This window comes from Saccopteryx leptura, chromosome 6 (genome assembly GCF_036850995.1).
Source record: "Saccopteryx leptura isolate mSacLep1 chromosome 6, mSacLep1_pri_phased_curated, whole genome shotgun sequence".
NCBI lineage: Eukaryota > Metazoa > Chordata > Mammalia > Chiroptera > Emballonuridae > Saccopteryx > Saccopteryx leptura.
In genome coordinates this window covers 129,239,755-129,267,701 of record NC_089508.1, presented here as the reverse complement: position 1 = coordinate 129,267,701, position 27,947 = coordinate 129,239,755, and the positions used below count along the sequence as shown (strand labels likewise).

The 27,947-nt window shown below is 45.0% G+C and overlaps 1 protein-coding gene and 1 long non-coding RNA gene across 2 annotated transcripts in view; both read left to right on the top strand.

Moving 5' to 3' along the window:
- Nucleotides 1–27,947, top strand: part of LOC136376674 (uncharacterized) — a 285,392-nt gene that overhangs the window by 169,537 nt on the left and 87,908 nt on the right. The gene's annotated exons all lie outside the window — the stretch shown is intronic.
- On the top strand, nt 17,236–18,388 carry IMP3 (IMP U3 small nucleolar ribonucleoprotein 3). The gene has a single exon (XM_066342945.1). The coding sequence runs from the start codon at nt 17,356–17,358 to the stop codon at nt 17,908–17,910; it is 555 nt and encodes a 184-aa protein (XP_066199042.1). The 5' UTR covers nt 17,236–17,355; the 3' UTR covers nt 17,911–18,388.

Genomic DNA, 27,947 nt, shown 5'->3' with positions numbered 1-27,947 from the left:
TTGGATCCCATTATATTGGTTAGAACTTTGTTTGATAATCTAATAAGTTTTGGTCACTTCATTGTATTAGGACACTTGTTCTAGTATTTGTTAACATTAGCTGTTTTAATTTTATTGTTGATTTTATATTTCTCCAGTCTGCCTCAAAATCGGAACATAGGAATTTAAATGAGTAGAAAAATGCCATGCAAAACCAGTGGGGTTTTTAGGACCCTTATTGCCAACAGGTTTATTCAAAACCAATTAGAAAAAGATTTTGCCAACAGGAAAGGAAATAATTAGAAAAGCCAGATTTAGAATCTATTACAGAACGCATAATATCTGAGTGTTTGGTTTATGTCCAAGTAAATACTAAGCAAAATAAGGGAATTGTAGAAAGAAACAGGGAAGAAGGAGTTTTCCCAGGTAAACATTTAGAAATAGACTTTAATAAAATAATTGACAAATAGGTAGAAGCTTTTCCTACTAGAAGTGGGGCCACAGTGACAGTTGTTAGGAAGTTGCTATATAGAATTCTTTCCAGGTTTAACTTGCCCATTCTAATGTTAGGCCTGCATTTATATCCAAAGTCTCATAGCTAGTAAGAAATGAACCCAATATTAATTAGAAGCTAATTTAAAGTTATATTGTGCCCACAGGCCCCAAATGGTTCAGGGCAAGTAAAATGTATGAATCAAATCGTAAAGGAAATGTGACCGCTCCTTTCTTGAGTACTTTCAGAGTTTGCAGGTTATACAGCAAGCTGTTCAAAAGACTGTCCAAGAGGCGCTTCCAGCACTGCCAGGAGATCCGTTACATCCCTTTCAGCCTGGGGACTCAATCTAGGTAAAGAAGTACACCACTCAAGGACTGACTCCCACGTGGACAGGTCCACCCACCGTGATCCTGACAACTCCCACTGCTGCCAAGGTAGAAGGCATGTCCTACTCCAACCACAAACCGGAAGCTGGTTGGTCTACGGACGGCTAATGCATGAAGAAACTGACTAAGGACTCTTTTTAATCAGACTTTGGGGAAAAGGGAAACTAGGGTAAAACAAAAGCCAGTTAATTTTATGTAAGTTGCAAAAGGTTTGTGCAGTTTATAGGAAATTAATCAGTAACATTTGTTTCTTTTTTTTTTTTTTTGTATTTTTTTGAAGTTGGAAACGGGGAGGCAGTGAGACAGACTCCCGCATGAGCCCCACAGGGATCCACCCGGCATGCCCACCAGGGGCGACGCTCTGCCCATCTGGGGCATTGCTCTGTTGCAACCAGAGCCATTCTAGTGCCTGAGGCGAGGCCATGGAGCCATCCTCAGCACCCAGGCCAACTTTGCTCCAATGGAGCCTCAGCTGCAGGAGGGGAAGAGAGAGACAGAGAGGAAGGAGAGGGGGAGTGGTGAAGAAGAAGATGGGCGCTTCTCCTGTGTGCCCTGGCTGGGAATCGAACCCGGAACTCCTGCACACCAGGCCAACGCTCTACCACTGAACCAACCAGCCAGGGCAACATTTGTTTCTTTAATGAACTATATTTCTATTAATGCTGTCTGTTAAATATCTATTACAGCCTCATGCTCTTCAGTAAATTAAGTCAAAGATTTGACTTAAGATATAAACCAGTGGGGAATGTGGTAAGGTGCTAGAGAACTGTAAAAGTTAATATTGGCAACGCCATTTTACTTTTTTTTTTTTCTTTACAGAGACAGAGAGAGGGATAGACAAGGACAGACAGACAGGAACGGAGAGATGAGAAGCATCAATCATTAGTTTTTCATTGCGTGTTGCAACAACTTAGTTGTCCATTGATTGCTTTCTCATATGTGCCTTGACCGCGGGCCTTCAGCAGACCGAGTAACTTCTTGCTTGAGCCAGCGACCTTAGGCTCAAGCTAGTGAGCTTTAGCTCAGACCAGATGAGCCCGTGCTCAAGCTGGTGACCTCGGGGTCTCGAACCTGGGTCTTCTGAATCCCAGTCCAACACTCTATCCACTGCACCACCGCCATTTTAAAGAGGAGAAGTCAGGCTTTGTGTCCTGTCCTTTCTTTGGAAAATGGAGGGAAAAGGATATAGCAGTCTCCTGACTTACAAGGATGACTAGGGTCTTTGGTTTTAAGTTCTCTGAAAAGATTAAGGTTATCTGAAGAACTCCCTTTCCCTTTCAATAAGAGACAAAATTTACATACCACCCTACACTGATTTTGGCTCTCCCTCCCTTCCTGGAATCCTGAGATTAATGTGTACCTCTAGGCAAAGGAAGAGAGATAGATACTAAAAGGTTTATGAATGTTTGATTATATTACTTGAAAGTTTTAACATTTTTTGTAAATCCCCTAGACAAATGTTATAATCTTGTTAATGATTGTGTCATGCTGTCATGCCCCCCAACCTGTATGTGGTCAAAGGGTATGTAACCAGCCTCTGAGATATATTTGGCATGCACTATTTGGGTCTACAAATGCCCCGTGTCAGCCTTATGCGGCTGGAATATTTAGTAAATCTCCTCCTTTAATAAAACCTTTCAAAATTCATCTGGACTTGGTATCTCTACATGAACCCACTGAAGTGAAGTACGGTACTTTGCAGAATCTGGGGTACGGTACTTTACAACATATTAAAGGAGGTTTGTTAAATATGCCAGCTGCTTTACATGGGGCAATCTGGAAGGCCCAAATCGTGTGTGTAAAATATTTCAGGGACTGTTTATATACCCTTAATCACACACGGGCGGGGGAGAGCATGACATCATGGCATAAGCTTACAACCTTTGTTTTCACCTACACAGGTTTGGAGAAAAGGATGAGGGGTATGGGACACCATTCATTAGCAAGTTTACAACATTTGTCTATAGGATTCATAAAAAACGTTTTCTACACATTAAAATTTATAAGGTAACAATAATAAAAATGTCATTCTACATATTAAAAGATATTTCTAAATTTTCTAGTGTTCATTTGCCATTCCTTTGTTTATATACATTAATTACACGCTTTCAGGAGGGGTGTTGGGCAGATAAAATGTATTATGCTCACTTTGTTAAAGATGGTACTGCCCACGTGAGGCCGTTGCCCAGGTGATATTAATGTGTGTTGGGGGCAGGCAGGATCGTTGTAGCCTGGGGCTTGGTTTTGGGATTAAGCCTTTCCCACCCTTTTTGATGTGGGGTGGTACAATCCAATCATGCCTCAGAGAAGTGACTTTGTATTAGAGACTTCCCTATTTTGTATATTGGATTAAGGGTTTGGATTTCTACACTATAAAATGGGGACGAAGCGGGAGCTTGGGCTCTTGGTTCCTGGAATCATTAGAGGAGAGAACAGAGCAGAGAGCAGAAGGGGGCCATGTGGAGTAGGCCAGGAGAAGCAGCCAAGATGGCGGAGTGCTGAGTGAGATGCCAGTTTGTGTAGAGTTTGTATCTGAGATAAGGAAGGAGATGGGGAACTGAGGAGAATAAGGCTGGTGAGCTAGAAACCTTTGATTCTAGGAAACTCGGATAAGTCAGTGGCTTTGTGAGCACTGAATGTGAGTGGGTTTCGGAGCCCAGTGTGTATTTTTACTTGCCCACCAGGTGCAAGCTAGGATTAAAGACTATGGCCCACCAGTTTGTGGCTCCATTGTTTCTTTACCGACTGTCCGAATCCAATGCGAACCTGCATGGGCTGGGCTGCTTTGATAGTAGTGGCCCTGGCCCTGCCTGCTGGCTTTACAAGGGGAGAGGTAGTTTCCATGGCGCTAGGGGATAAAATGCCTGTAAATGGCCTATCAATCTAAGAAAAGGCTTATTTTAATCTCTCTCTTCATGCACCTGGCTAGCTATTTGCCTGCTTCCTTACAGGTGTGGGGGGAAGGGAGGGAATCAAAATCTCCTTTCCCTCCCCATTTACAATACAATGCTATTGGCCATCCTGAGTTGGTGCTAATCTCACAAGTACAGAAATCACATTTACAAAATCTCTCTGCACGCCTAGCCCAAATTAATAAAATGTTCTTTAAGCTTCCTAAACTATTAATATTAATTCTGTAGCCTTTTTGGTCCCTCACTACAGTTTAGCCTCTCTATGACCAGAGCCTGAGTATATGTTTTCCCCAGCTGTACTGGGATGCCTCTTTTCTGTGATCTCTCTTCTGTTCACACAGCCTCTTTCCAACCTGGGTTTAACAATAGCAACTACTAAGGCCCTGACTGGGTGGCTCAGTTGATTAGAGTGTCATCCAGATACACCAAGGTCGCAGGTTTGATTCCCCGGTCACGGCACATATATGAATCAACCAATGAATGCATAAGTAAGTGGAACAACAAATCGATGGTCTTTAGTTGGTTCCCAAACACTTCAGTCATATTTGCAGACCAACTGTCTTTAATTTACTCCTACATCTGTTCTGGGTAGGTTTATCTAACTCTGAGGGCCACCCTCATTTCCAGATTCTTGGGGAAAACTCATTTTTCAGCCTCACAGACATTTTCAGAGCTTGTATCTTCCATTCCTATCCTTCCAGGGACTTTCTTCAAGCCTAGGAATTACTGCCTGGCCAGCAGTGGTGGTGCAGCAGATAGAACATTGACCAGGTGTAAAGCCAGGAGCCACGGCCAGGGCCACTATCACAGCAGCCCAGCCCATGCAGGTTCGCATTGGATTCGGACAGTCGGTAAAGAAACAACGGAGCCAAGAACTGATGGGCCTTCATCTTTAATCCTAGTTTGCACCTGGCGGGCAAGTAAAAACACACACTGGGCTCCAAAACCCAATCACATTCAGTGCTCACAAAGCTACTGATTTATCCGAGTTTCCTAGAATCAAAGGTTTCCAGTTCACCAGACTTATTCTCCTCAGTTACCCATCTCCTTCCCTCTCCAGTGTCAAACTGCACAAACTGGCATCTCACTCAGCACTCCACCATCTTGGCTGCTTCTCCTGGCCACATGGCCTCTTTCTGCTCTCTGCTCTGCTCCCTCTGCTCTCTCATGCTAGTCATCCCAGGAACCAAGAGAGCAAGCTCCCGCTCCGTCCCCATTTTATAGTGTAGAAATCCAAGCTCTTAATCCAATATACAAAATAGGGAAGTCTCCAATACAAAGTCACTTCTCTGAGGCATGATTGGATTGTGCCACCCCACATCAAAAAAGGGTGGGAAAGGCTTAATCCCAAAATCAAGCCCCAGGCTACAAGGATTCTGCCTGCCCAGAGACACATATTAATATCACCTGGGCAACGGCCTCCACGTGGGCAGCGCCACTTTAACAAAGTGAGCATAATACATATTATCTGCCCAACACCAGGGATGCTGAGGACTCTAGTTCAAACCTTCAGATGCACCAGCTTGAGTGTGGAGTTGTGGGCTTGATCACAGGATCATCAATTTGACCCCAAGGTATCTGGCTTGAGCCCAAGGTCGCTGGCTTGTGCAAGGGAGTCACTGACTCAGCCTGAGCCCCATGGTCAAGGCACATACGAGAAGCAATCAATGAACAACTAAAATGAAGTAACTACTAGTTGATGCTTTTCTTCTCTCTCCGCTCTGTCTCTCTCTCCTTCTTTCAGAGTTGGAGCCTTCATACATCTCAGGAAACCACTAACCTTTGTGGTTTCCTTCCACTCTGCCCATTCTTTGAGAAAAGTTCCTGTATTAACTTCTCTTCACATTATTGTAACTGATTCTTACACAGGAAGCAGCATCCATCCCCCCATCCAGGCATCCAACTTTCTTCCTTTGGGAAAGGAGTAGAACAGATAGGAATGGCAACCAATAAGATGTGAGTATTAAGAATCAACACACATCTGCCTGACCGGGCAGTGGCGCAGTGGATAGAGTGTCGGAGTGGGATGCAGAGGACCCAGGTTCAAAACCCCGAGGTCACCGGCTTGAACGTGGGATTATATGGCACCATGATCACTAGCATGACCTCATGGTTATTGGCTTGAGCAAGGGGTCACTTGCTCTGCTGTAGCCCCACCCCCACCCCCAGCCAAGGCACATATGAGAAAGCAATCAATGAACAACTAAGGTGCCACAACGAAGAACTGATGCTTCTCATTTCTCTCCCTTCCTGTCTGTCTGTCCCTCTCTGTTGCAAAAAATAAACAAACAAACCTCTAGCCAGTCTTTCACCTTTACATGCCTCTGAAACTAATCAAGGTCATCAATGACTCAATGGTTATTCTCAGTTTTCTTCTTAACCTGTCAATAGCATTTGACCAAGTTGGTCATTCCTTCCCCTTGTGTGTGCATTTTCTTCACTTGCCTAGGGAGACCAGCTTCTCCTGGTTCCTTCTATGTCACTGATTCACCCTCTTCTTTCCAATAGTTCTTAGCACTAGAGTGACTACAGTATTGTGGTACTACTGTCCTTTCTGTCCATGTTCACTCCTTGGATGGTCTCACCCAGACTCACAGCTTCCAACATCATCCATTTGCCAATAACATCCAAATTTTTATGTCCAGCCCAGCCCTCCCTCTAAAACTCCAAATTCACATAGCTTTCTCCTTGACTTCTCCCTTTGGATCTGTAAGACATCTCCAACTCAACATGGCCAAGATCAAATTTCTGATCTTGCCCCCCAAACCTGTTCTACTTAGCACCCTTCCCCATCTCAGGTGATGAGTACTTTTTTCCAGTTGCCTTCAGGCTGAAAACTAGAACCATCCTTGACTTATTATCCTGGAACTCCTGTCTCATCAGCATCTCACTGCTGCTCTGCAGATCCCAGCCACCACCTTTCTCTCCTAGACCACTGCAACAACTTCCTAACAATCTCTGTTTTCACCTCTGCCTCCCAATCATCTTTCTTTTTTTTCTTTTATTTTTCTTCTTTTCCAAGTGAGAGGAGGAGAGAGAGAGACAGACTCCCTCATGCACCTTGTCAGATTAACCCAACAACCCCCATCTAGAGCCAATGCTCTGCCCATCTAGGGCTGTGCTCACAACTGAGCTATTTTCAGTGTCTGACATGGAGACACCATGGAGCCATCTTCAGTGCCTGGGGCCAACATGCTTGAATCAGTGGAGCCGATGGCTGCAGGAGGGGAAGAAAGAGAGAGAAAGAGAAGGAGGATGGAAAAGGGTGGAGAAGCAGATGGTTATTTCTCCTGTGTGCCCTGACCAGGAATCGAACCCTAGACTTCCACATACCAGGCCAACACTCTACCATTGAGCCAACCAGCCAGGGCCCTGATGGTCTATTTTTAACATGACACCAGGGTGATCCTTTTTTTTTTTTTTTTTTTTTTTACAGAGACAGAGAGAGAAAGGGATAGATAGGGACAAACAGACAGGAACGGAGAGAGATGAGAAGCATCAATCATCAGTTTTTCGTTGCGACACCTTAGTTGTTCATTGATTGCTTTCTCATATGTGCCTTGACCGTGGGCCTTCAGCAGACCAAGTAACCCCTTGCTCAAGCCAGCGACCTTGGGTCCATGATGGTGAGCTTTTGCTCAAACCAGATGAGCTTGCGCTCAAACTGGTGACCTCAGGGTCTCGAACGTGTGTCTTTCTGCATACCAGTCCGATGCTCTATCCACTGCGCCACCACCTGGTCAGGCTCAAGATTCTTAATGTAGTCATGTCTGCACAATCTTCTTTGTCGTATAAGGTAATATATTCACAGGTTCTGCGTGGACATCTTTGGGGAGCAATTTTTCTACTTACCACACAATCCAATACAAAAATAGATAAAAGACACGAAGAAGCATTTCAAAAAGGAGGTAACACATATGAAACCTTTATTCATCAGGGAAATGAAAATTAAAATCACAATAAAATACCATCACACACTCCCCAAATAGGGAAACAACTTAAAAAACTAACAGTCAAGAGCCTGACTGGTGGTGCAGTGGATAGAGCATAGACCTGGACTCCAAGATTCAAAACCGTAAGGTTGCCAGCTTGAGAGCAAGCTCACTTGCTTGAGCGTGAGGTTGACCTTTTGAATGTGGGATCATGGTCACTGGTTGGAGCCCAAAGTTCGCTGGCTCGAGCCAAGGTTGCTGGCTTGATTGAGCAAGGGGTCACTGACTTAGTTGGAGCCTCCTGGTCAAGGCACACATGAGAAGCAATCAATGAACACTAAAGTGCTACAGCTACGAATTAATGCTTCTCCTCTCTTTCTCTCTCTAAAAAAAAAAACAAAAAAAACCCCACTAATAATCAAGAATGAGGAGCAAAGGAAACTCTCATGCACTACCAAAGGAGTATAAATTGGCAAAACCCTTTTGTTAAACAATTTGGCAATATCTATTAAGGATGAGCATGCACATACTTTACAACTCGGCAATTCTGCTCCAAGATGTGTACTAGAAGTTATTGTAAATGTGCAACAGAAGACCTACAAGAATGTTATTAGCAGTACTGCTAAAAAGTAGTCCTTCCAAAAAATATCCAACAGGAAAAAGTTTAATAAATTGGATATAGCGCTGGCTGGATAGCTCAGTTGGTTAAAAGCATCGTCCCAAAGCACAGAGGTTACCAGTTTGATCCCCAGTCAGGGCACATACAGGAACAGGTTGATTTCCTGTTCCTGTCTCTCTCTTGCTCTCCTCCACTCCCTTCCTCTCACTAAAATCAATTGATTGAAAAATAATGATAAAAATAAATTGGATATAGTTAAACAATGAGCCTGACTAGGCAGTGGAGAAGTGGATAGAGCATTGGACTGGGATGCAGAGGACCCAGGTTCAAGACCCTGAGGTCGCCAGCTTGAGCACGGGCTCATCTGATTTAAGCAAGGCTCACCAGCTTGAACCCAAGGTCGCTGGCTTGAGCAAGGGGTCACTCGGTCTGCTGTAGCCCCATGGTCAATGCACATATGAGAAATCAATCAATGAACAACTAAGGTGTCGCAACGAAGAATTGATGCTTCTCATCTCTCTCCATTCCTGTCTGTCCCTCTCTCCCTGTCTGTCCCTCTCTCCTACTCCCTGTCTCTGTCAAAACAAACAAACAAAAAACAATGGAATATTATGTAGCAGTAAAAAAACCTTACAGCCACACATAATACACTCCACATGCTGTGATTTCTTCTAAGCAACACCACTCAAATGTTGGTGTATATACAAATTATCTGGGGATCGTGTTAAATGCAGATTCTCACTCTGTAGGTCAGAAGTGTGGCATGAAATTCTGCATTTACAATGAGCTTTCTGCTGGTCCACAGGCTACACTTTGAGGAGGATACATACTGTATTTCCCCATGTATAAGATGCACCTTTTTTGGAAAAATTTGGGGTCTAAAAACTAGATGCGCCTTATACAGTGGTTGCAATTTTTTTTTTTTTACTTGCATTCCCCCCTTTTAAGTGCTTGGTTTTGCACTTATTGTTGAAGACAGTGATTCATCATTAGACACAGATGAAGACAAGCTAATGGATGGGAGTTTTGACAGTGAAGAGGAATTGTATGAATTTTAGGATGAATAAAACTTGAGTTCAGCCTGACCAGATGGTGGCGCAGTGGATAGAGTGTCGGACTGGGATGCGGAGGATCCAGGTTCGAGACCCCGAGGTCGCCAGCTTGAGTGTGGGCTCATCTGGTTTGAGCAAAGCTCACCAGCTTGGACCCAAGGTCGCTGGTTCGAGCAAGGGGTTACTCAGTCTGCTGTAGCCCCACGGTCAAAGCACATATGAGAAAGCAATCAAGGAACAACTAAGGCAGTGGTTCTCAACCTTTCTAATGCCATGACCCCACAATACAGTTCCTCATGTTGTGGTGACCCCAAACCAAAACATAATTTTGGTGGCTACTTCATAACTGTAATTTTGCTACAGTTATGATTCAGAATGTAAATACCTGATATGCATTATGTATTCTCATTGCTACAAATCAAACATAATTTAAACATAGTGATTAATCACAACAACAATATTTAATTATATATTGAAAAATATTTATTACTAATGGACCTCCTTACCTAGTGTATTGGGGCTACCATTCCGTAAATAGCTGCTTAACTAATGGATCTGTTTTTTTCCAGATTAGTGGCAAGTTTTCTATATAGAACAATGTGAACTACGTCATAGGATACACTGCAGTTTCTGCACAGCATGGTATCTTTCAGGGCTCTTTCACACTATAAAGCAGCGGTTTCTGCGGTGGAATCCACATCTCATTTACTTCAATGGAAGACCCGTGGATTCCGCAGAAGAGAGATCCCCTGGCCTGACCAGGCGGTGGCGCAGTGGATAGAGCATCAGACTGGGATGTGGAGGACCCAGGTTCGAGACCCACGGTCGCTAGCTTGAGTGCAGGCTCATCTGGTTTGAGCAAGGCTCACCAGCTTAAGCCCAAGGTCGCTGGCTCAAGCAAGGGGTCACTCAGTCTGCTGTAGCCCCTGGTCAAGGCACATATGAGAAATCAATCAATGAACAACTAAGGAACCACAACAAAGAATTGATGTTTCTCATCTTTCTCCATTCCTGTCTGTGTGTCCCTATCTGTCCCTCTTTCTGACTCTCACTGTCTTTGCCAAAATAAAATAAAATAAAGATACTAATCTTTAAAAAAAAAAAAAAGAAGAAGAAGAGAGATCCTCTGTACGGCAGAAATGCAGTTCCGACACATTTCTTCCTCTCCTATTCAAGTCAATGGGAGGCCACAGCAGATTCCGCTCAAATATAGAGCATGTTGCTTAACTTTTTCCACGCTAGAACTTTTCCTAGAGCAGAAAAATTCCAAAGGTGGAATCCGCCACCCCCAATAGACTTCTATAGGAGGCAGATCTTTTACACTGCAGAATTCACACAGCAGATTCCTCAGTGTGAGGCCTCTTTCAGTCTATTGGGGGTGGCGGATTCCACCTTTGGAATTCTTCTGCTCTAGGAAAAGTTCTAGCATGGAAAACATTAAGCAACATGCTCTATATTTGAGCGGAATCTGCTGCGGCCTCCCATTGACTTGAATAGGAGAGGAAGAAATGTGTCGGAAACTGTCATTTCTCCGCCTCTTATTGAAATCAAAAGGAGGCTGCGGCAGATTGTGTGGTAACCCGAGATTCTAGGGAGTTCTCTTCCACAAAATCCGCTGACTCTCCCAATGAAATCAATAGGAGGCGGATTCAATTCCGGAAACCGCTGATTTCAGCAGTTTCCTCATTCAGAATATGGGAAAATAGCCTGACCTGTGGTAGCGCAGTGGATAAAGCGTTGACCTGGAAATGCTGAGGTCGCCGGTTCGAAACCCTGGGTTTGCCTGGTCAAGGCACATATGGGAGTTGATACTTCCTGCTCCTCCCCCCTTCTCTCTTTCTGTCTGTCTCTCTCTTCTCTCTCTCTCTCCCTCTCTCTCTCCTTTCTAAAATGAAAAAATTAAAATTAAAAAATTTTAAAAAAAATATGGGAAAATAGTGGGAGATATGGGAGATAATTATACATTGGGGAACAATGTGAACTACATCTTATAGTGGTCTCTTATAGTATAAGACCAATGTAGTTCACACTGTGTAAATGTATGGTGCTTTGTGTACTGTGTAATGATTACACACAAAAAGCACCTTACACTTACACAGTATTGTGTGTATGGTGTGTGTACTGTTTTTTGGGGGTTTTTTGTTTGTTTTTTTACAGAGACAGAGAGTCAGAGGGAGGGATAGACAGGGACAGACAGACAGGAATGGAGAGATGAGAAGCATCAATCATCAGTTTTTCGTTGCACTTTGTGACACCTTAGTTGTTCATTCCTTGCTTTCTCATATGTGCCTTGACCGTGGGGCTACAGCTGACCGAGTAACCCCTTGCTTGAGCCAGCAATCTTGGATCCAAGCTTGTGAGCTTTGCTCAAACCAGATGAGCTCACGCTCAAGCTGGTGACCTCGGGGTCTCGAACCTGGGTCCTCTGCATCCCAGTCCGACGCTCTATCCACTGCGCCACCGCCTGATCAGGCGGCGTGTGTACTGTTTTTACATTATTAACCTTTTTTACACCAGCAGGCTGTATCGCAGGCTCTCTTGGCTCTCTGCCACTTGCCTCTCTGCCTCCTAGGCTTCTGTCCTCGGGCGCTTGCTGCACCTGCCCACTGATGACATCAGCAAGCGCTGGACACACGTAATGCGCTGCTATGGACTGTGGAGCATCCCCCCCCTTCCCCCGCCCCTTACGCCCCAGACGGATGATGCCATCACGTCTGCGCATGACCACAGGCATTCAGTTTGGAACGCACATCCATAACTGTGTGTGTTCAAGCTGAATAGTGCTGTTGCAGACGGTAGCACGGCTTCTCAGCGGCTAAAGCCATCGGAAATATGTATTTTCCGATGGTTTTAGGCGATCCCTGTGTTTTGGTCATTCGACCCCCGCCGGGGTCAAGACCCACAGGTTGAGAACCGCTGAACTAAGGTGTCACAACGAAAAACTGATTTTTTTTTTTTTTCATTTTTCCAAAGCTGGAAACGGGTAGGCAGTCAGACAGACTCCCGCATGCGCCCGACCGGGATCCACCCGGCATGCCCACCAGGGGGCGATGCTTTGCCCATCTGGGGCGTCGCTCTGTTGCGTCCAGAGCCATTCTAGCGCCTGAGGCAGAGGCCACAGAGCCATCCCCAGCGCCCAGGCCATCTTTGCTCCAATGGAGCCTGCCTCGCTGCGGGAGGGGAAGAGAGAGACAGAGAGGAAGGAGAGGGGGAGGGGTGGAGAAGCAAATGGGCACCTCTCCTGTGTGCCCTGGCCAGGAATCGAACCCAGGACTCCTGCACGCCAGGCCGATGCTCCACCGCTGAGCCAACCGGCCAGGGCCAAAAAACTGATGATTGATGCTTCTCATTTCTCTCCATTCCAGTCTGTCTGTCCCTATCTATCCCTCTCTCTGACTCTCTCTCTGTCTCTGTAATAATAATAAAAAAAAGTTCCCCCCCCAAAAAAAGAAAGAAAACTTGAGTTCATTAACTTTATGTAATACATTTTTTTTTTCAAATTTCAGGCCCCCAAATTAAGATGCATCGTATACATTGGAGCATCTTATACATGGGGAAATACAGTATTTAGGGATGCATGTATAATAATAAAACTGTATTTATTTTTTAACAAAAAATTCAGAAGAATAGCCCTGGCTGGGTAGGTCAGTTGGTTACAGCATCATCCTGATATGCCAAGGTTGTTGGCTTGATCATGGGTCAGGGCACGTACAAGAGGCAACTAAGGAATGCATAAATAAGTGGAACCAACAAGTCAATGTTTCTCTCTCTCTTTCCTCCTTTCCTCTCTCTAAAAACAATATTTTTTTTTTTTTTTTTTTTACAGAGACAGAGAGAGAGTCAGAGGGACAGACAGGAACAAAGAGAGATGAGAAGCATCAATCATCAGTTTTTCGTTGCAACACCTTAGTTGTTCATTGATTGCTTTTTCATATGTGCCTTGACCATGGGCCTTCAGCAGACCAAGTAACCCCTTGCTTGAGCCAGAGACCTCGGGTCCAAGCTGGTGAGCTTTTGCTCAAACCAGATGAGCCTGCGCTCAAACTGGCGACCTCGGAGTCTTGAACTTGGGTCCTCGGCATCCCAATCCGACACTCTATCCACTGCGTCACTGCCTGGTCAGGCAAATTAAAATTTTTAAAAATATATTTGTTGTCAGGAGCCGATCAACAACTGCTGGCTGACAAGGTCACAGCAGGAGAAGACCCACAACTGCTGGCTGACAAGGTCACAGCAGAAGAAGACCCACAACTGCTGGCTGACAAGGTCACAGCAGAAGAAGATCAAAAACTGCTGATTGACAAAGTCATAGCAGAGAAGATCAATGGCTGCGGGTTGACAAAGTCACCCAAAGGAGAGACACAACGATACTTCCCCCTTTGACTTTTTGAATTAATCTGGCCTTATATCCCCCCCCTTCTGGGTGTGTGCTATTATTTATGGCACAGGGATAATAGTACCATGCTTTCCCTGTAGATTCGTAGTGATTTCTTTGGAAATAAGACAGAGGGTGTGAGTTCCACAGAAAAGCCTGTAAGCCCCTTGAACTGGGCTCATAGACATAAGAGGCTGGCTATGATATCCCTCGTAAAGGGTTAAGTCTGTAGGAGAATTCCTTCTTAATCATGTTAGAAAGAATAGATTGTGACTTGTGAATGGGTAGGAGGCAGTGGCTGTGCACAGAGCACCTTTCGGACTTCACTTAATTCAACATTTTTCCTCCCTAGCCTTTTTATGTGATAGAGTAGAGAAACATTCCTTTCTTCTTGCTTATTTGATCTGCAGATAGTGGTACACTCTAAGAAGAATACAGTCAGAACTTAACTAGTGTTTAAGTATAATAAATAAGTAATATTTGACTAGACAATAGTATCTTAGGTAAGGTATAGTAGAATGGCCCATTGTGTGGCCTAGGATGAGAGCGCAGTCGGCAAGAAAATAATGTTTTACTAAGAGAATTGTCTTTTGACTAAAGGCAGTTACTGGGCTTTCTCAGTGAGATGTTCTCATGAGTAAATACTGCCCAAGATTCTTTGATAATGAGAAAAATGTAGGGGAATCCATAGAAGTAATAATAGTTAATGTCTTATGTTGCTACTAGGCTATCTTGCAAGTACACTCTGTATATCTTTGGGTGAAAGCTACTCTTAATGTTATGTCAATTTCTTTATAGGCAAGCCTTTTAGAATCTTGTGAGAAAAAGTAGGACACTGCTTAAACTCAAAGTCATTTACCTGAGCAAGCGGTGGTCCATTGTTAGTCCTTAATGATTTCGTCTGCTAATCTCTCTCTGCCCCTTGACTCACAACAGCAGTAAAGTTAGTTAACTATTAGTACTAATACTTTAAAAGCTTTTACCGATGTTGTTATCACTATTCAAGTTATTTTGTACTTTGAATGATTTGCTACCTGGTTTGTAATTTATAGAAATAAATTAACTGTTATCCGGAAACATGTAAACATAGTGAAACAGAAGCAATGATTAACACCATGTAATTGTAACTCAGTGTGTGTGTATAAAAGGGAGCTATACTAGCATTTGGCAGAGATGCCTGGCAGTAAATGCTAACCAGAGAATAAAGAGAAAGAAAAGAATTCGGCTCTCTTACTCCATTTTTGCCGACGCCGTCTCCTCCTGTGGGACCCCTGGATCCCCCCCGGGACTGGACCCCAGCAATTTGTATTGATTTTAAAGAGAGGAAGAAAAACATCAATTTGTTTTTCCACTTAGATTGATTCTTGTATGTGCCCTGACCAGGGATTTACCTCACAACCTTGATGTATTGGGATGATGCTCTAACCAACTGGGCTACCCGGCCAGGGCTAAATTAATATTCATATCTATCTATCTATCTATCTATCTATATATTTTTTTTAATTTAGGAAAATAGATATCCTTACTTCTAGTTGGGAAAGTAACTGGAATAGGTTGATGAAATGGTCCTAGGTGCCTGACCAGGCGGTGGCGCAATGGATAGTGTTGGACTGGGATGTGGAAGACCCAGGTTCAAGACCCCGAGGTCGCTGGCTTCACTGCAGGCTCATCTGGTTTGAGCAAGGCTCACCAAGGGGTCACTCAGTCTGCTGTAGCCCCCCCCCCCCTCAAGGCACATATGAGAAATCAATCAATAAACAACTAAGGAGTCATAATGAAGAATTGATGTTTCTCATCTCTCCATTCCTGTCTGTGGCTATTGGGTTTATAAATAGTCATTATAGTTTATAACATATATGATACTTTTATTATTTTCCATATATCAAGTACTAGACTTGAAAAGACAATAAAAAGCCTACCAGAATAACATGACCTGTGAAGAAGCTAGGTGGCGTCAAAGGCTTGGGCAAACGAAGTGGTGAATTCTGCAGCACTATGCTCAGCTACAACTTGCAGATACAACTAGTGGAAATCGAATTCATTCTGTTAACTCATTCCTAGGCGAGGTGTCAAGCAAATCCGCTTAGATCCAGCCCTGGCCAGATAGTTTGGTTGGTTGGAGCATTGTTCCAAATTGCAAAGGCTGTAGGTTCCACCCCCAGTCAGGTTTCCATACAGGTGATGTTCCTGTCTCTTTCCAGCTCTCTAAAGTTAATAAACATTAAAAGTTAAAAAACAGACTGCACAGCCTGACCTGTGGTGGCGCAGTGGATAAAGCGTCGACCTGGAAATGCTGAGGTCGCCGGTTCGAAACCCTGGGCTTGCCTGGTCAAGGCACATATGGGAGTTGATGCTTCCAGCTCCTCCCCCCTTTCTCTCTCTCTGTCTCTCCTCTCTCTCTCTCCCTCTCTTCTCTAAAATGAATAAAAAAAATAAAAATTAAAAATTAAAATTAAAAAAAAACAAAAACAAACAGACTGCACAGTGGATAGAGCATTGGACTGGCATGCGAGGACCCAGATTCGAGACCCCGTGGTCACCAGCTTGAGCGCGGGCTCATCTGGTTTGAGCAAAGCTCACCAGCTTGGACCCAAAGTCGCTAGCTTGAGCAAGGGGTCACTCGGTCTGCTGAAGGCCCACGGTCAAGGTACATAAGAGAAAGCAATCAATGAATAACTAAGGTGTCACAACGGAAATGATGATTGATGCTTCTCATCTCCGTTCCTGCCTGTCTGTCCATCTCTCTGACTCTCTCTCTCTGTCCCTGTAAAAAAAACCCCAAAATAGTTCTTTTACATCCACAGGGCAGGTCAGGGCTGGTCGCGCGGCGCCTGCGCGCGACCGGCCCGAACGCGACCCGTTCCGCGTGCGCGCTTCGGCCGCGCTGCTGGACAAATTCAAATTTCAAATTTCTCACTCGCTGGGTTTTATGAATCGAGTGGCACTGCTGTCACCCTGCAGATTTCCGAAGGCTCTAGGGTAGACCCCGTTCCCCTGAGTGCGGGGTGCGGCCAGAGAATCTGGATCGCATGGGTTCGTCGCAGCCCGGCCCGCAAGAAAACAACCCTCCGACCCGCCCCGGGAAGGACATGGCGCTGCCGATCGGTGCGGGAGGTGGCGACCGGGTCAGCCCATCGGCCGGCCGGCTCTCAGAAGCCCCCCTAAAATGAAAGGGACCCAGCGGTCATTCAGCGCTACGCAGCCCCAACCAGATAGGCGCCGCCTTCCCTCATTCTCGCGACTGGTCTCGTTAGCTCTCATAGGAAATACTGCTGAAAGTCCCTAAATGGCAGACATCCGAACGGGGGAAATGATGACGGTACCAGAGAACCGGCTCCTGGGAATTTAACGTCTCTCCGCCCTCCCTGCCTACACTCCGCTCTACGCCCCGCCCCATCCATGTCTCGCCCGCCCCGCAAGAAACGCGAGATCAAGTGGGGGGCGTGGCCCCATCCAGACTAATGAAAAGTGGGGGCGTGACCTTGAACCTCTCTTTGGCCCAGTGGCCCGAATTCGGCCCGCTTTTCGCGCTCCGAGGCGGAAGACTCACGGATTCCAGAGCGCGCTTTCAGCCTGAGGTCCTTGGGATCTGGTCGCTGCAATAATGGTGCGGAAACTTAAGTTTCACGAGCAGAAGCTGTTGAAGCAGGTGGACTTCCTGAACTGGGAGGTCACTGACCACAACCTACACGAGCTGCGCGTGTTGCGGCGTTACGGGCTGCAGCGGCGGGAGGACTACACCCGCTACAACCAGCTGAGCCGCTCCGTGCGCGATCTGGCGCGGCGCCTGCGCGACCTGCCCGAACGCGACCCGTTCCGCGTGCGCGCTTCGGCCGCGCTGCTGGACAAGCTGTATGCGCTCGGATTGGTGCCCACGCGCAGCTCCTTGGAGCTCTGCGACTTCGTCACCGCCTCATCCTTCTGCCGCCGCCGCCTACCCACCGTGCTACTGAAGCTGCGCATGGCGCAGCACCTCCAGGCCGCCGTGGCCTTCGTGGAGCAGGGCCATGTGCGCGTGGGCCCAGACGTCGTCACCGACCCTGCCTTCATTGTCACGCGCAGCATGGAGGACTTCGTCACCTGGGTCGACTCGTCCAAGATCAAACGCCATGTGCTGGAATACAATGAGGAGCGCGATGACTTCGACCTGGAAGCCTAGCGGGTCCCCCCTCCCGCCTCCGCCGCCACTGATGCTGGAGACTACGGAGGCGCTTTCTCCACGCGTGTCAGCCCGTTGTGGGTCCTTAAGAACTTGGCTTCTTGGCTGTAGGCCACGCCCAGAGCCAAAGGGTACGCCCGTTTTCCACCAAATTTTCTTAGTGTTTGGGCTGTTAACAGTTAAATGATTGCATCGAAACCAGCGGTTTTGTGCTGCGCTGGGGATTTGTTGGATTCTGGTGCCTTGAATGTCGTAGGGCGAAAGGAAGAACTTGGCGCCTCAACCTACTCCCACCCCCACTCCCATTTTCCCCATATTGTCTTGGAGCAAGACAGTTTGGTTCAATTAGTTTAACTCGAATTCTTGCTCCTTGTGATTAAGCTGTATACAGACCGTGGAGAGTTTGGTCTCAAATTTTCATAAAACGGGTGAGGCTTTTAAAAATGCTAATAAATGGGCCCGACTTTGTAAATGCCAATTTTTGCTTGTCTTGTTTTCTCAAGGTCACATCTATAGGTCTCCTGGGCTCGGAAACCCAGAGCAAAAGAAAGGGGTCAGCAGCTTCCCGCCTGCAGGTGAGGACTGCAGCAGGTCAGCATGTGAAGGGTACAGGGTTTTGTACAGGGCTGGCAAATTTGTCTGTTTACTAGTCCCTCCTTGGAATGCGTGTTTGCCCAGAGTTCTTTCCGCAGGACTTCCTGTTGTTACTGTATTCCAGTCCCAGGAAATACCACATTAGAGGGCTAAAGTGTTTGCTTGCCTAAGGAAATAATCACCCTGTAGCTGTTAAAAGTGGTTGGCCAAGGAGGTTCCTGGAAACTTAGATGTTCTTACACGTGGGAGAGACCTCCTTTTACAGAAGACTTTTACAAGGAGAGTAAATAGCACGCCAAGAACAGTGGAATGTGCCTCCTCCATTTCCCGAGGTATGAGGCAGCACTTCTTTTTACTTTTTTATTTTATTTATTTTTTTTATTATTTTTTTTGAGGTAGCACTTGTTGAAGAAACAAGAACGGGGATGAGACACTGGGGATGACAGCAGCAAATGCTTTACTACATGCCAGGCATGGTTTTAAGCACATTACATATCTGAGCTGTGTAATCCAGTACTCCTAGGAAGCAGGGAATCCCATTACTGTATTTTCCACTTTTCAGGTGAGGGAACTGAGACGGAGATGGGTCAAATTACCCCAGATTGTGTAGCTAGTAAGCGGTGGAGCTGGAATCACACTCCCTGTAAGAAACTCAACATTGGCACAGCTGAGCCTGGCCAGTGGATAGAGCAACCTGACACTGTGGTCCCAGGTTTGAAACCTCAGGGTCACTGCCTTGAGTATGGGTGCATCCAGCTTGAGTATGGGGTCACCAGGTTGAGCGTGGAATCATCAGCATGATCCCTATGGTCACTGGCTTGATCCCAAGGTCAATGACGAGCAAGGGGTCACTGGTTCAGCAGAAGGTAAGCACTGGTTACCCGCAGTCAAGGTAAGGAAGGAAGCCCTCCTGAACCAAGAAGCTTTCCTTCCTGTTGGAAAGAAACTTCAAGGACGGGCAAAGTGCTCAGATTTTGTAAAGGGCACCTTTGTAATTGTTGAAATGGTATGACTTGTACTATTACTGTAATTTGTATAAGGTGACCAACTTTTTTACAATGAAAAAGACAAAAAAATTGAAGAAAATATTGTAATTAAAGGAAACATTTTATTCATTGCAACAATAATACACTATAATATGATAAATGAATAATAAAACATTTGTAATATTTTATATTGTAATTATGCTTACATGCCTATTAATTTTTAATAATAATTGTAAGAAGAAAAGTACTCATTAAGATACAAATACATCACATCACACACAATGGATTGACATTTACAGATTAAATATGGACATTTACAGATTAGTCTTTCAATATCAAAAAGGAGCACATGTAGGAGGACACTTTTCGAAGGACAGAACTTACAAAAGGACTGTCCTCCCTAAAGGAGGACGATAGGTCACCTTGCTACAAACTGTTTGGCCTTTTTTTTTTTTTTTTTTGTATTTTTCTGAAGCCTGAAACGGGGAGAGACAGTCAGACTCCCGCATGCGCCCCGACCGGGATCCACCCGGCATGCCCACCAGGGGCAGAAGCTCTGCCCACCAGGGGGTGATGCTCTGCCCCTCCGGGGGGTGGCTCTGCCACGACCAGAGCCACTCTAGCGCCTGGGGCAGAGGCCAAGGAGCCATCCCCAGTGCCCGGGCCATCCTTTGCTCCAATGGAGCCTTGGCTGCGGGAGGGGAAGAGAGAGACAGAGAGGAAGGAGGGGGGGTAGAGAAGCAAACGGGCGCCTCTCCTATGTGCTCTGGCCGGGAATCGAACCCGGGTCCCCCTCACGCTAGGCCGACGCTCTACCGCTGACTGAGCCAACTGGCCAGGGCCTGTTTGGCCTTTTAACTACTGTATTTGTTTCAGTTTCCCTATTCCACTTGTACTGGCTTACTGCTTGTCTCCAGGGCACATACAAGAATCAAGCAATGTGCCTGACCAGGGGGTGGCATAATGGACCATTGACCTGGGACACTGAGGTCCCAGGTTCAAAAACCTGAGGTCATTCGCTTGAGCAAGGGGTCACTGGCTGGGATTGAAACCCGGACCCCTGCTGCCAAGGCATGTATGAGGAACAACTAAACTGACACAAGTTGACGCTTCTCATCTCTCTTCCTTCTTGTCTGTCTCTCTCTCAAAAATGCATAACTAAGTGGAACAACAAATTGATGTTTTCTCTTTCTAAAATCTCTCTCTCTCTCTCTCTCTCTCTCTCTCTCTCTCTCTATATATATATATATATATATATATATATATATATATATATATATATAAAGAAAGCGAGAGAGACAGGAAGAGTTGTGCAGTTGTGCGTGCCCTGACTAGGATTGAACTGGCAACCTCTGCGCTTCCAAATGACACTCTGACCAAATGAGCTATCTAGCCAGGGCTTTCTTTTTAATTTATCGATTGATTTTTAGAAAGATAGAAAGTGGGAGGGAAAGAGAGGGGAAGGGAAGCATCCATTTGTTGTTCCACTCAGTCATGCATTCATTGGTTGCTTACCTTGTGTTGTTGCAGGAAACGACACCCAACAGAGGATAAGACATTCAGACAATTAATAGAGGAAAGAGACTTTAGTGGCCGGTGGAGCATATGAGGCTAGTAGTGCCAAAGCACAAGCTCCTAAATCAGCTTTTCTTACAGGTTATTTACCTTCACAGTATCTAAGCAATGGGCATGTGATTCCTTTGTTTAAGGTTTCCCAGGACTCAAGGAGAGGGGAGAGGGAGTTTTGGTGGGGTCAGCGAGGTGGTGTTGTAAAGTACCGTACCTCACTTCAACAGGTTTAGGTAGAGACACCAAGTCCAGATGAATTTTGAAGGGTTTTATTAAAAGGAGGAGATTTATTAATATGCTGGTCGCATATGACTAACATGGGGCATATCTGACCCAAATTGTGTAGCCCCAAATGTATCTCAGAGGCTGGTTATATACCTTTTGACCACATACAGTTTGGGGGGAGCATGACACAATTATTAACAAGATTTTAACATTTGTCTAGGGGATTTATAAAAAACGGTTAAAACTTCCAAGGTAAAACAATCAAAGACATTCACAAATCTTTTAGTATTTATCTCCCCTCCTTTGTCTAGAGCAGTGGTAGTCAACCTGGTCCCTACCACCCACTAGTGGGCGTTCCAGCTTTCATGGTGGGCAGTAGCGGAGCAACCAAAGTATAAATAAAAAGATAAATTTAGCCTGACCTACGGTGGCACAGTGGGTAAAAGCATTGACCTGGAACACTGAGGTCGCCGGTTCGAAACCCTGGGCTTCCCTGGTCAAGGTACATATGGGAGTTGATGCTTTCTGCTCCTCCCTCCCTTCTCTCTCTGTCTGTCTCCCTCTCTGTCTTCTCTCTCTAAAATGAATAAATAGCCCTGGCCGGTTGGCTCAGTGGTAGAGCGTCGGTCTAGCGTGCGGAGGACCAGGGTTCGATTCCCGGCCAGGGCACACAGGAGAAGCGCCCATTTGCTTCTCCACCCCTCCACCATGCTTTCCTCTCTGTCTCTCTCTTGCCCTCCCGCAGCTGAGGCTCCATTGGAGCAAAGATGGCCCGGGCGCTGGGGATGGCTCTGTGGCCTCTGCCTCAGGTGCTGGAGTGGCTCTGGTCGCAACATGGCGATGCCCAGGATGGGCAGAGCATCGCCCCCTGGTGGGCAGAGCGTCGCCCCATGGTGGGCGTGCCGGGTGGATCCCGGTCGGGCGCATGCGGGAGTCTGTCTGACTGTCTCTCCCTATTTCCAGCTTCAGAAAAATGAAAAAAAAATAAATAAATAAAATCTTTTAAAAAAAAGATATATTTAACTATAGTAAGTTGTTTTATACTGATTTAGTCTGCCAAACTTAGCGAAAATCTGACATAAAGTACTTGGTAAGTAATTATTTTTATATGCTTTAACTTGCTGTAACTCTGCTTTATAAATTTTATAAAGTAAAGTTACTTCCCTACTTTATAAATCACCATTACTGTGGAGCTGGTGGGCAGTTAGAAAATTTTACTACTAACAGAGATACAAAAGTGGGCGAGAGAAATAAAATGATTGACTACCCCTGGTCTAGAGGTACATGTTAATCTCAGGATTCCAGGAAGGGAGGGAGAGCTAAGCTTAGTGTAGGGTGGTATGTAAATTTTGTCTCTTATTGAAAGGGAAAAGAAGTCCTTCAGATAACCTTAATTCTTTCAGAGAACTAAAACTAAATGACCCAGGCCCTGGCCGGTTGGCTCAGTGGTAGAGCGTCGGACTGGCGTGCAGAAGTCCTGGGTTCAATTCCCGGCCAGGGCACACAGGAGAAGCGCCCATCTGCTTCTCCACCCCTCCCCCTCTCCTTTCTCTCTGTCTCTCTCTTCCCCTCCCGCAGCGAGGCTCCATTGGAGCAAAGATGCCCGGGCGCTGGGGATGGCTCCTTGGCCTCTGCCCCAGGCGCTAAAGTGGCTCTGGTCGCAACAGAGCGACACCCCGGAGGGGCAGAGCATCGCCCCCTGGTGGGCAGAGCGTCGCCCCCTGGTGGGCGTGCCCGGTGGATCCTGGTCGGGCGCATGCGGGAGTCTGTCTGACTGTCTCTCCCTGTTTCCAGCTTCAGAAAAATACAAAAAAAAATAAAATAAAATAAAAAAACTAAATGACCCAGTTTTCCTTGTAAGTCAGGAGATTTCTATATCCTTTCCCCTCCATTTTCTAAAGAAAAGACAGGACAGAAAGCCTGACTTTTTCTCTTTAAAGTGGCGTTGCCAATACTAAGTTTACAGTTCTTTGGCACCTTACCACAGCGGAAGGGATTTCTGGATCACTGGTCTTAGCTACATACAGATCCTACTTTTCTTGCTTTGTCTTGCAAGTGGCTCCAAGTAACCATTTACTCTGGGATGTAGTTAATTTATAACTGGCTGACTCAGTTATCCCTGCTGGCTCCTTTCCCTTGTGTTCCCTGGCCAGAAATCAAACCCACAACCTGTTGTTTTAAGATGACACAACTGACTGAGCTAAACAGCCAGGGCCAATAAAATTTAAAACATAAAAAAAAAAAAACCATTTATTTTTTAAGTTTATTTCTTGTACTTAAAATTTTTTTTTAAATATTTTATTTATTGATTTTTAGAGAGAGAGGAGTGAGAGAGAGAAAGAGAGAGAGAGAAGAGGGAGGAGCAAGAAGCATCAACTCCCATATGTGCCTTGACCAGGCAAGCCCAAGGTTTCAAACCTGCGACCTCAGTGTTCCAGGTCAACGCTTTATCCTACTGCGCCACCACAGGTCAGGCAAATTTTTTCATTTATTGATTTTGTTGTAAACTACCGTACCTCACTTCCGTGGGTTTATGTAGAGACACCAAGTCCAGATGAATTTTGAAGGGTTTTATTAAAAGGAGGAGATTTACTAATATGACTATCACGGGGCATATCTGACCCAAATCGTGCAGCCCCAAATATATCTCAGAGGCTGGTTATATACCCTTTAAACACATACAGGTGAGGGGGGGCATGACAGCATGATACTAATCATTAAAAAGCTTTTAACATTTGTCTAGGGCAGGAGTAGTCAACCTTTTTATATCTACTGCCCACTTTTTTTATTTTTATTTATTCATGTTAGAGAGGAGAGAGAGACAGAGAGAGAGAGAAGGGGGGGGGGAGGAGCTGGAAGCATCAACTCCCATATGTGCCTTGACCAGGCAAGCCCAGGATTTCGAACCGGCGACCTCAGCATTTCCAGGTCGACACTTTATCCACTGCGCCACCACAGGTCAGGCCCCTACTGCCCACTTTTGTATCTCTGTTAGTAGTAAAATTTTCTAACCACCCACCAGTTCCACAGTAATAGTATTTATAAAGTAGGGAAGTAATTTTACTTTATAAAATTTATAAAGCAGAGTTACAGCAAGTTAAACATATAATAATAATTACTTACCAAGTACTTTATGTCTAATTTTTGCTAAGTTTGGCAGAATAAATCTTTATAAAACAACTTAATATAGTTAAATCTATATATTTATTTATACTTTGGTTGCTCCGCTACCACCAACCATGAAAGCTGGAATGCCCACTAGTGGGCAGTAGGGACCAGGTTGACTACCACTGGCTCTAGGGAATTTAAAAATACATTAAAACTTTCAAGGTAACACAATGGTGATGTCATTTTACATACAGTATTAAAATACATTTATAAACCTTTTAGTCCCTATCTTTCCTCCTTTGCCTAGAGGTACACGTTAATCTCGGGATTCCAGGAAGGGAGGGAGAGCTAAGCTCAATGTAGGGTGGTTTGTAAATTTTGTCTCTTATTAAAAGGGAAAGGAAGTTCTTCAGATAACCTTAATCTTTTCAGAGAACTAAAACTAAATGACCAAGTTGTCCTTGTAAGTCAGGAGACTGCTATATTCTTTTCCCTCCATTTTCCAAAGAAAGGATGGGACAGAAAGCCTGACTGTAAAGCCAGTAGCCACAGCTACCATCACAGCCGCCTGACCAATGCAGATTCACATTGGATTCAGAAAGATGGTAATGAAACAATGGAGCCAAGGACTGGTGAGCCATTAGCTTTAATCCCAGCTTACACCTGGCGGGCAAGAAATACACACAGTGGGAAAACACTTCCCTTTCCATTCAGGGCTGCCAAAGCCACTGACTTATCTGAGTTTCCTAGAATCAAAAGTTTCTACCTCACTAGCCTTATTCACCTCTGTTCCCCATCTCCTTCTCTCTGCACAAACTGGCTTCTCCTTCAGAACTCTGCCATCTTGGCTGCTTCTCCTCTCCTCCACGTGACCTTACTCTGCTCTCCTTTCTAATGCTAATCTCAGGAACCAAGAGAGAACAAGCTCCTGGTCTGCCCCATTTTATAGTGTAGAAATCAAAACCTTTAATCCAATATACAAACAAGGAAGTCTCTGATACAAAGTCACTTAGGGTGGGAAAGCCTTAGTCTTAAAACTAAGCCTTAGGGTATAACAGGGGTCCCCAAACTTTTTACACAGGGGGCCAGTTCACTGTCCCTCAGACTGTTGGAGGGCCGGAATATAAAAAAAACTATGAACAAATCCCTATGCACACTGCACATATCTTATTTTAAAGTAAAAAAAACAAAACCGGAACAAATACAATATTTAAAATAAAGAACAAGTAAATTTAAATCAACAAACTGACCAGTATTTCAATGGGAACTATGGGCCTGCTTTTGGCTAATGAGATGGTCAATGTGCTCCTCTCATTGACTACCAATGAAAGAGGTGCCCCTTCCGGAAGTGCAGCGGGGGCCGGATAAATGGCCTCAGGGGGCCGCATGCGGCCTGCTGGCCGTTGTTTGGGGACCCCTGGGGTATAACAACCCTGCCTGCTTACAGCCTGTACCCCACACCCAATGCAAACTATAAGCTAGCAAACCTATATATCATATTTACAAATTATTTGACCAACACTGACTTTTCCTCTTTAAAATGGCGTTGCCAACACTAAGTTTTACAGTTCTTTGGCATCTTACCACAATTTGAGAGAGAAGGATGCTCTAAACAACTGAACTACCTGGTCAGGGCTGTTTTTGGTTTGTTTGTTGTTGTTGTTGTTTTAATAATAATCATCTGTAAGGCCAATAGCCACAGCCACCAACACAGCCACCTGGCCCGTGCAGATTCGCATTTGATTTGGACAGACGATAATGAAACAACAGAGCCAAGAACTGGTGGGGCATTAGCTTTAATCCTAGCTTGCACCCAGAGGGCAAGAAATACATACAGTGGGAAAACACTTCCCTTTCCATTCAGGGTTCCCAAAGCCATTGACTTATCTGAGTTTCCTAGAATCAAAGGTTTCTACCTCACCAGCCTGTTCCCCATCTCCTCTCTGCACAAACTCTGCACAAACTGGCTTCTCCTTCAGCACTCCACCATCTTGGCTGCTTCTCCTATCCTCCACGTGGCCTTTCTCTGCTCTCCTCCAGCATGGGCTCCTCTGCCCCATTTTATAGTATAGAAATCAAAACCTTTAATCCAATATACAAATAAGGAAGTCTCTGATACAAAGTCACTTATCTGAGGCATAATGGGATTCCTCATGAGAGTGCACCACCCCACATTATGCAACAGTCAAGGGTGTGGGGAAAAGCTTAGCTTTAAAACTAAGCCTTAGGCTATAAGGATTCTGCCTGCTTACAGCCTGTCCCCCACACCCAATGCAAACTATAAGCCTATAAGCGAGCAAACATATATATCATATTTATAAACTTATTTGTCCAACATCATCCTAATGGTGTGATTTTGATTTGCATTTCCTAATGAGTAGGGATGTTGAGCATCTTTTCATGTGCTAATGGTCATTTGTACATCTTTGGAGAAATGCCTATTCAAGTCCTATGCCCATTTTAAATTATATTGTTTTGTGTTGTTGAGTTGTAGTTCTTTATTATATATTCTAGATATTAATCATTTGTCAGATATTTGATTTGCAACTATTTTCTCCCATTCTATGAGTTATGTATTAACTTTTGATAATGTCCTTTTATGTACAAGAGTCTTGACTTTGATGAAGCTCAATTCATCTATTTTTAATTCTGTTGCCTGTGCTTGGTTAAGAAATATAGAAGCCTGCAGTGAATATTTATGAGTTTATTTGAGCCTAACAAACCACATAAGCAGGGAGCAAGATCTCAGATGCTTCTGAAAGTAGCAGTTTTGCATCTTATTAGTCATTTGAAATTAAGGAGATGTAAATGAAAGGATTGGAGCAGGGGTCCCCAAACTTTTTACACAGGGGGCCAGTTCACTGTCCCTCAGACCATTGGAGGGCCACCACATACAGTGCTCCTCTCACTGACCACCAATAAAAGAGGTGCCCCTTCCGGAAGTGCGGTGGGTGGCCGGATAAATGGCCTCAGGGGGCCGCATGCCGCCCATAGTTTGGGGACGCCTGGATTGGAGGAAGCAAGGCAGGGACTGGACTACAGGATAATGCCGGGGTCCAGCCCCAGGGGGAATCCAGGGGTCCCACTGGAGGAGACAGCATCAGCGAAATCGAGTGAGAGAGCTGAATTCTTTTCTTTCTCTTTATTCTCTGGTTAGCATTTACTGCCAGGCATCTCTGCCAAATGCTAGTATAGCTTCCTTTTTATACACACACACTGAGTTACAATTACATGGTATTAATCATTGCTTCTGTTTCACTATGTTTACATGTTTCCAGATAACAGTTAATTTATATCTATAAATTACAAACCAGGTAGCAAATTATTCAAAGTACAAAATAACTTGAATAGCGATAACAACATCGGTAAAAGCTTTTAAAGTATTAGTACTAATAGTTAACTAACTTTACTGCTGTTGTGAGTCAAGGGGCAGAGAGAGATTAGCAGACGAAATCATTAAGGACTAACAATGGACCACCGCTTGCTCAGGTAAATGGCCTTGAGTTTATGCAGTGTCCTACTTTTTCTCACAAGATTCTAAAAGGCTTGCCTATA

What these genes read in the sequence shown, in the direction of transcription:
- IMP3 (XM_066342945.1), top strand. Translation starts at nt 17,356, where the DNA reads ATGGTGCGGAAACTTAAGTTTCACGAGCAGAAGCTGTTGAAGCAGGTG.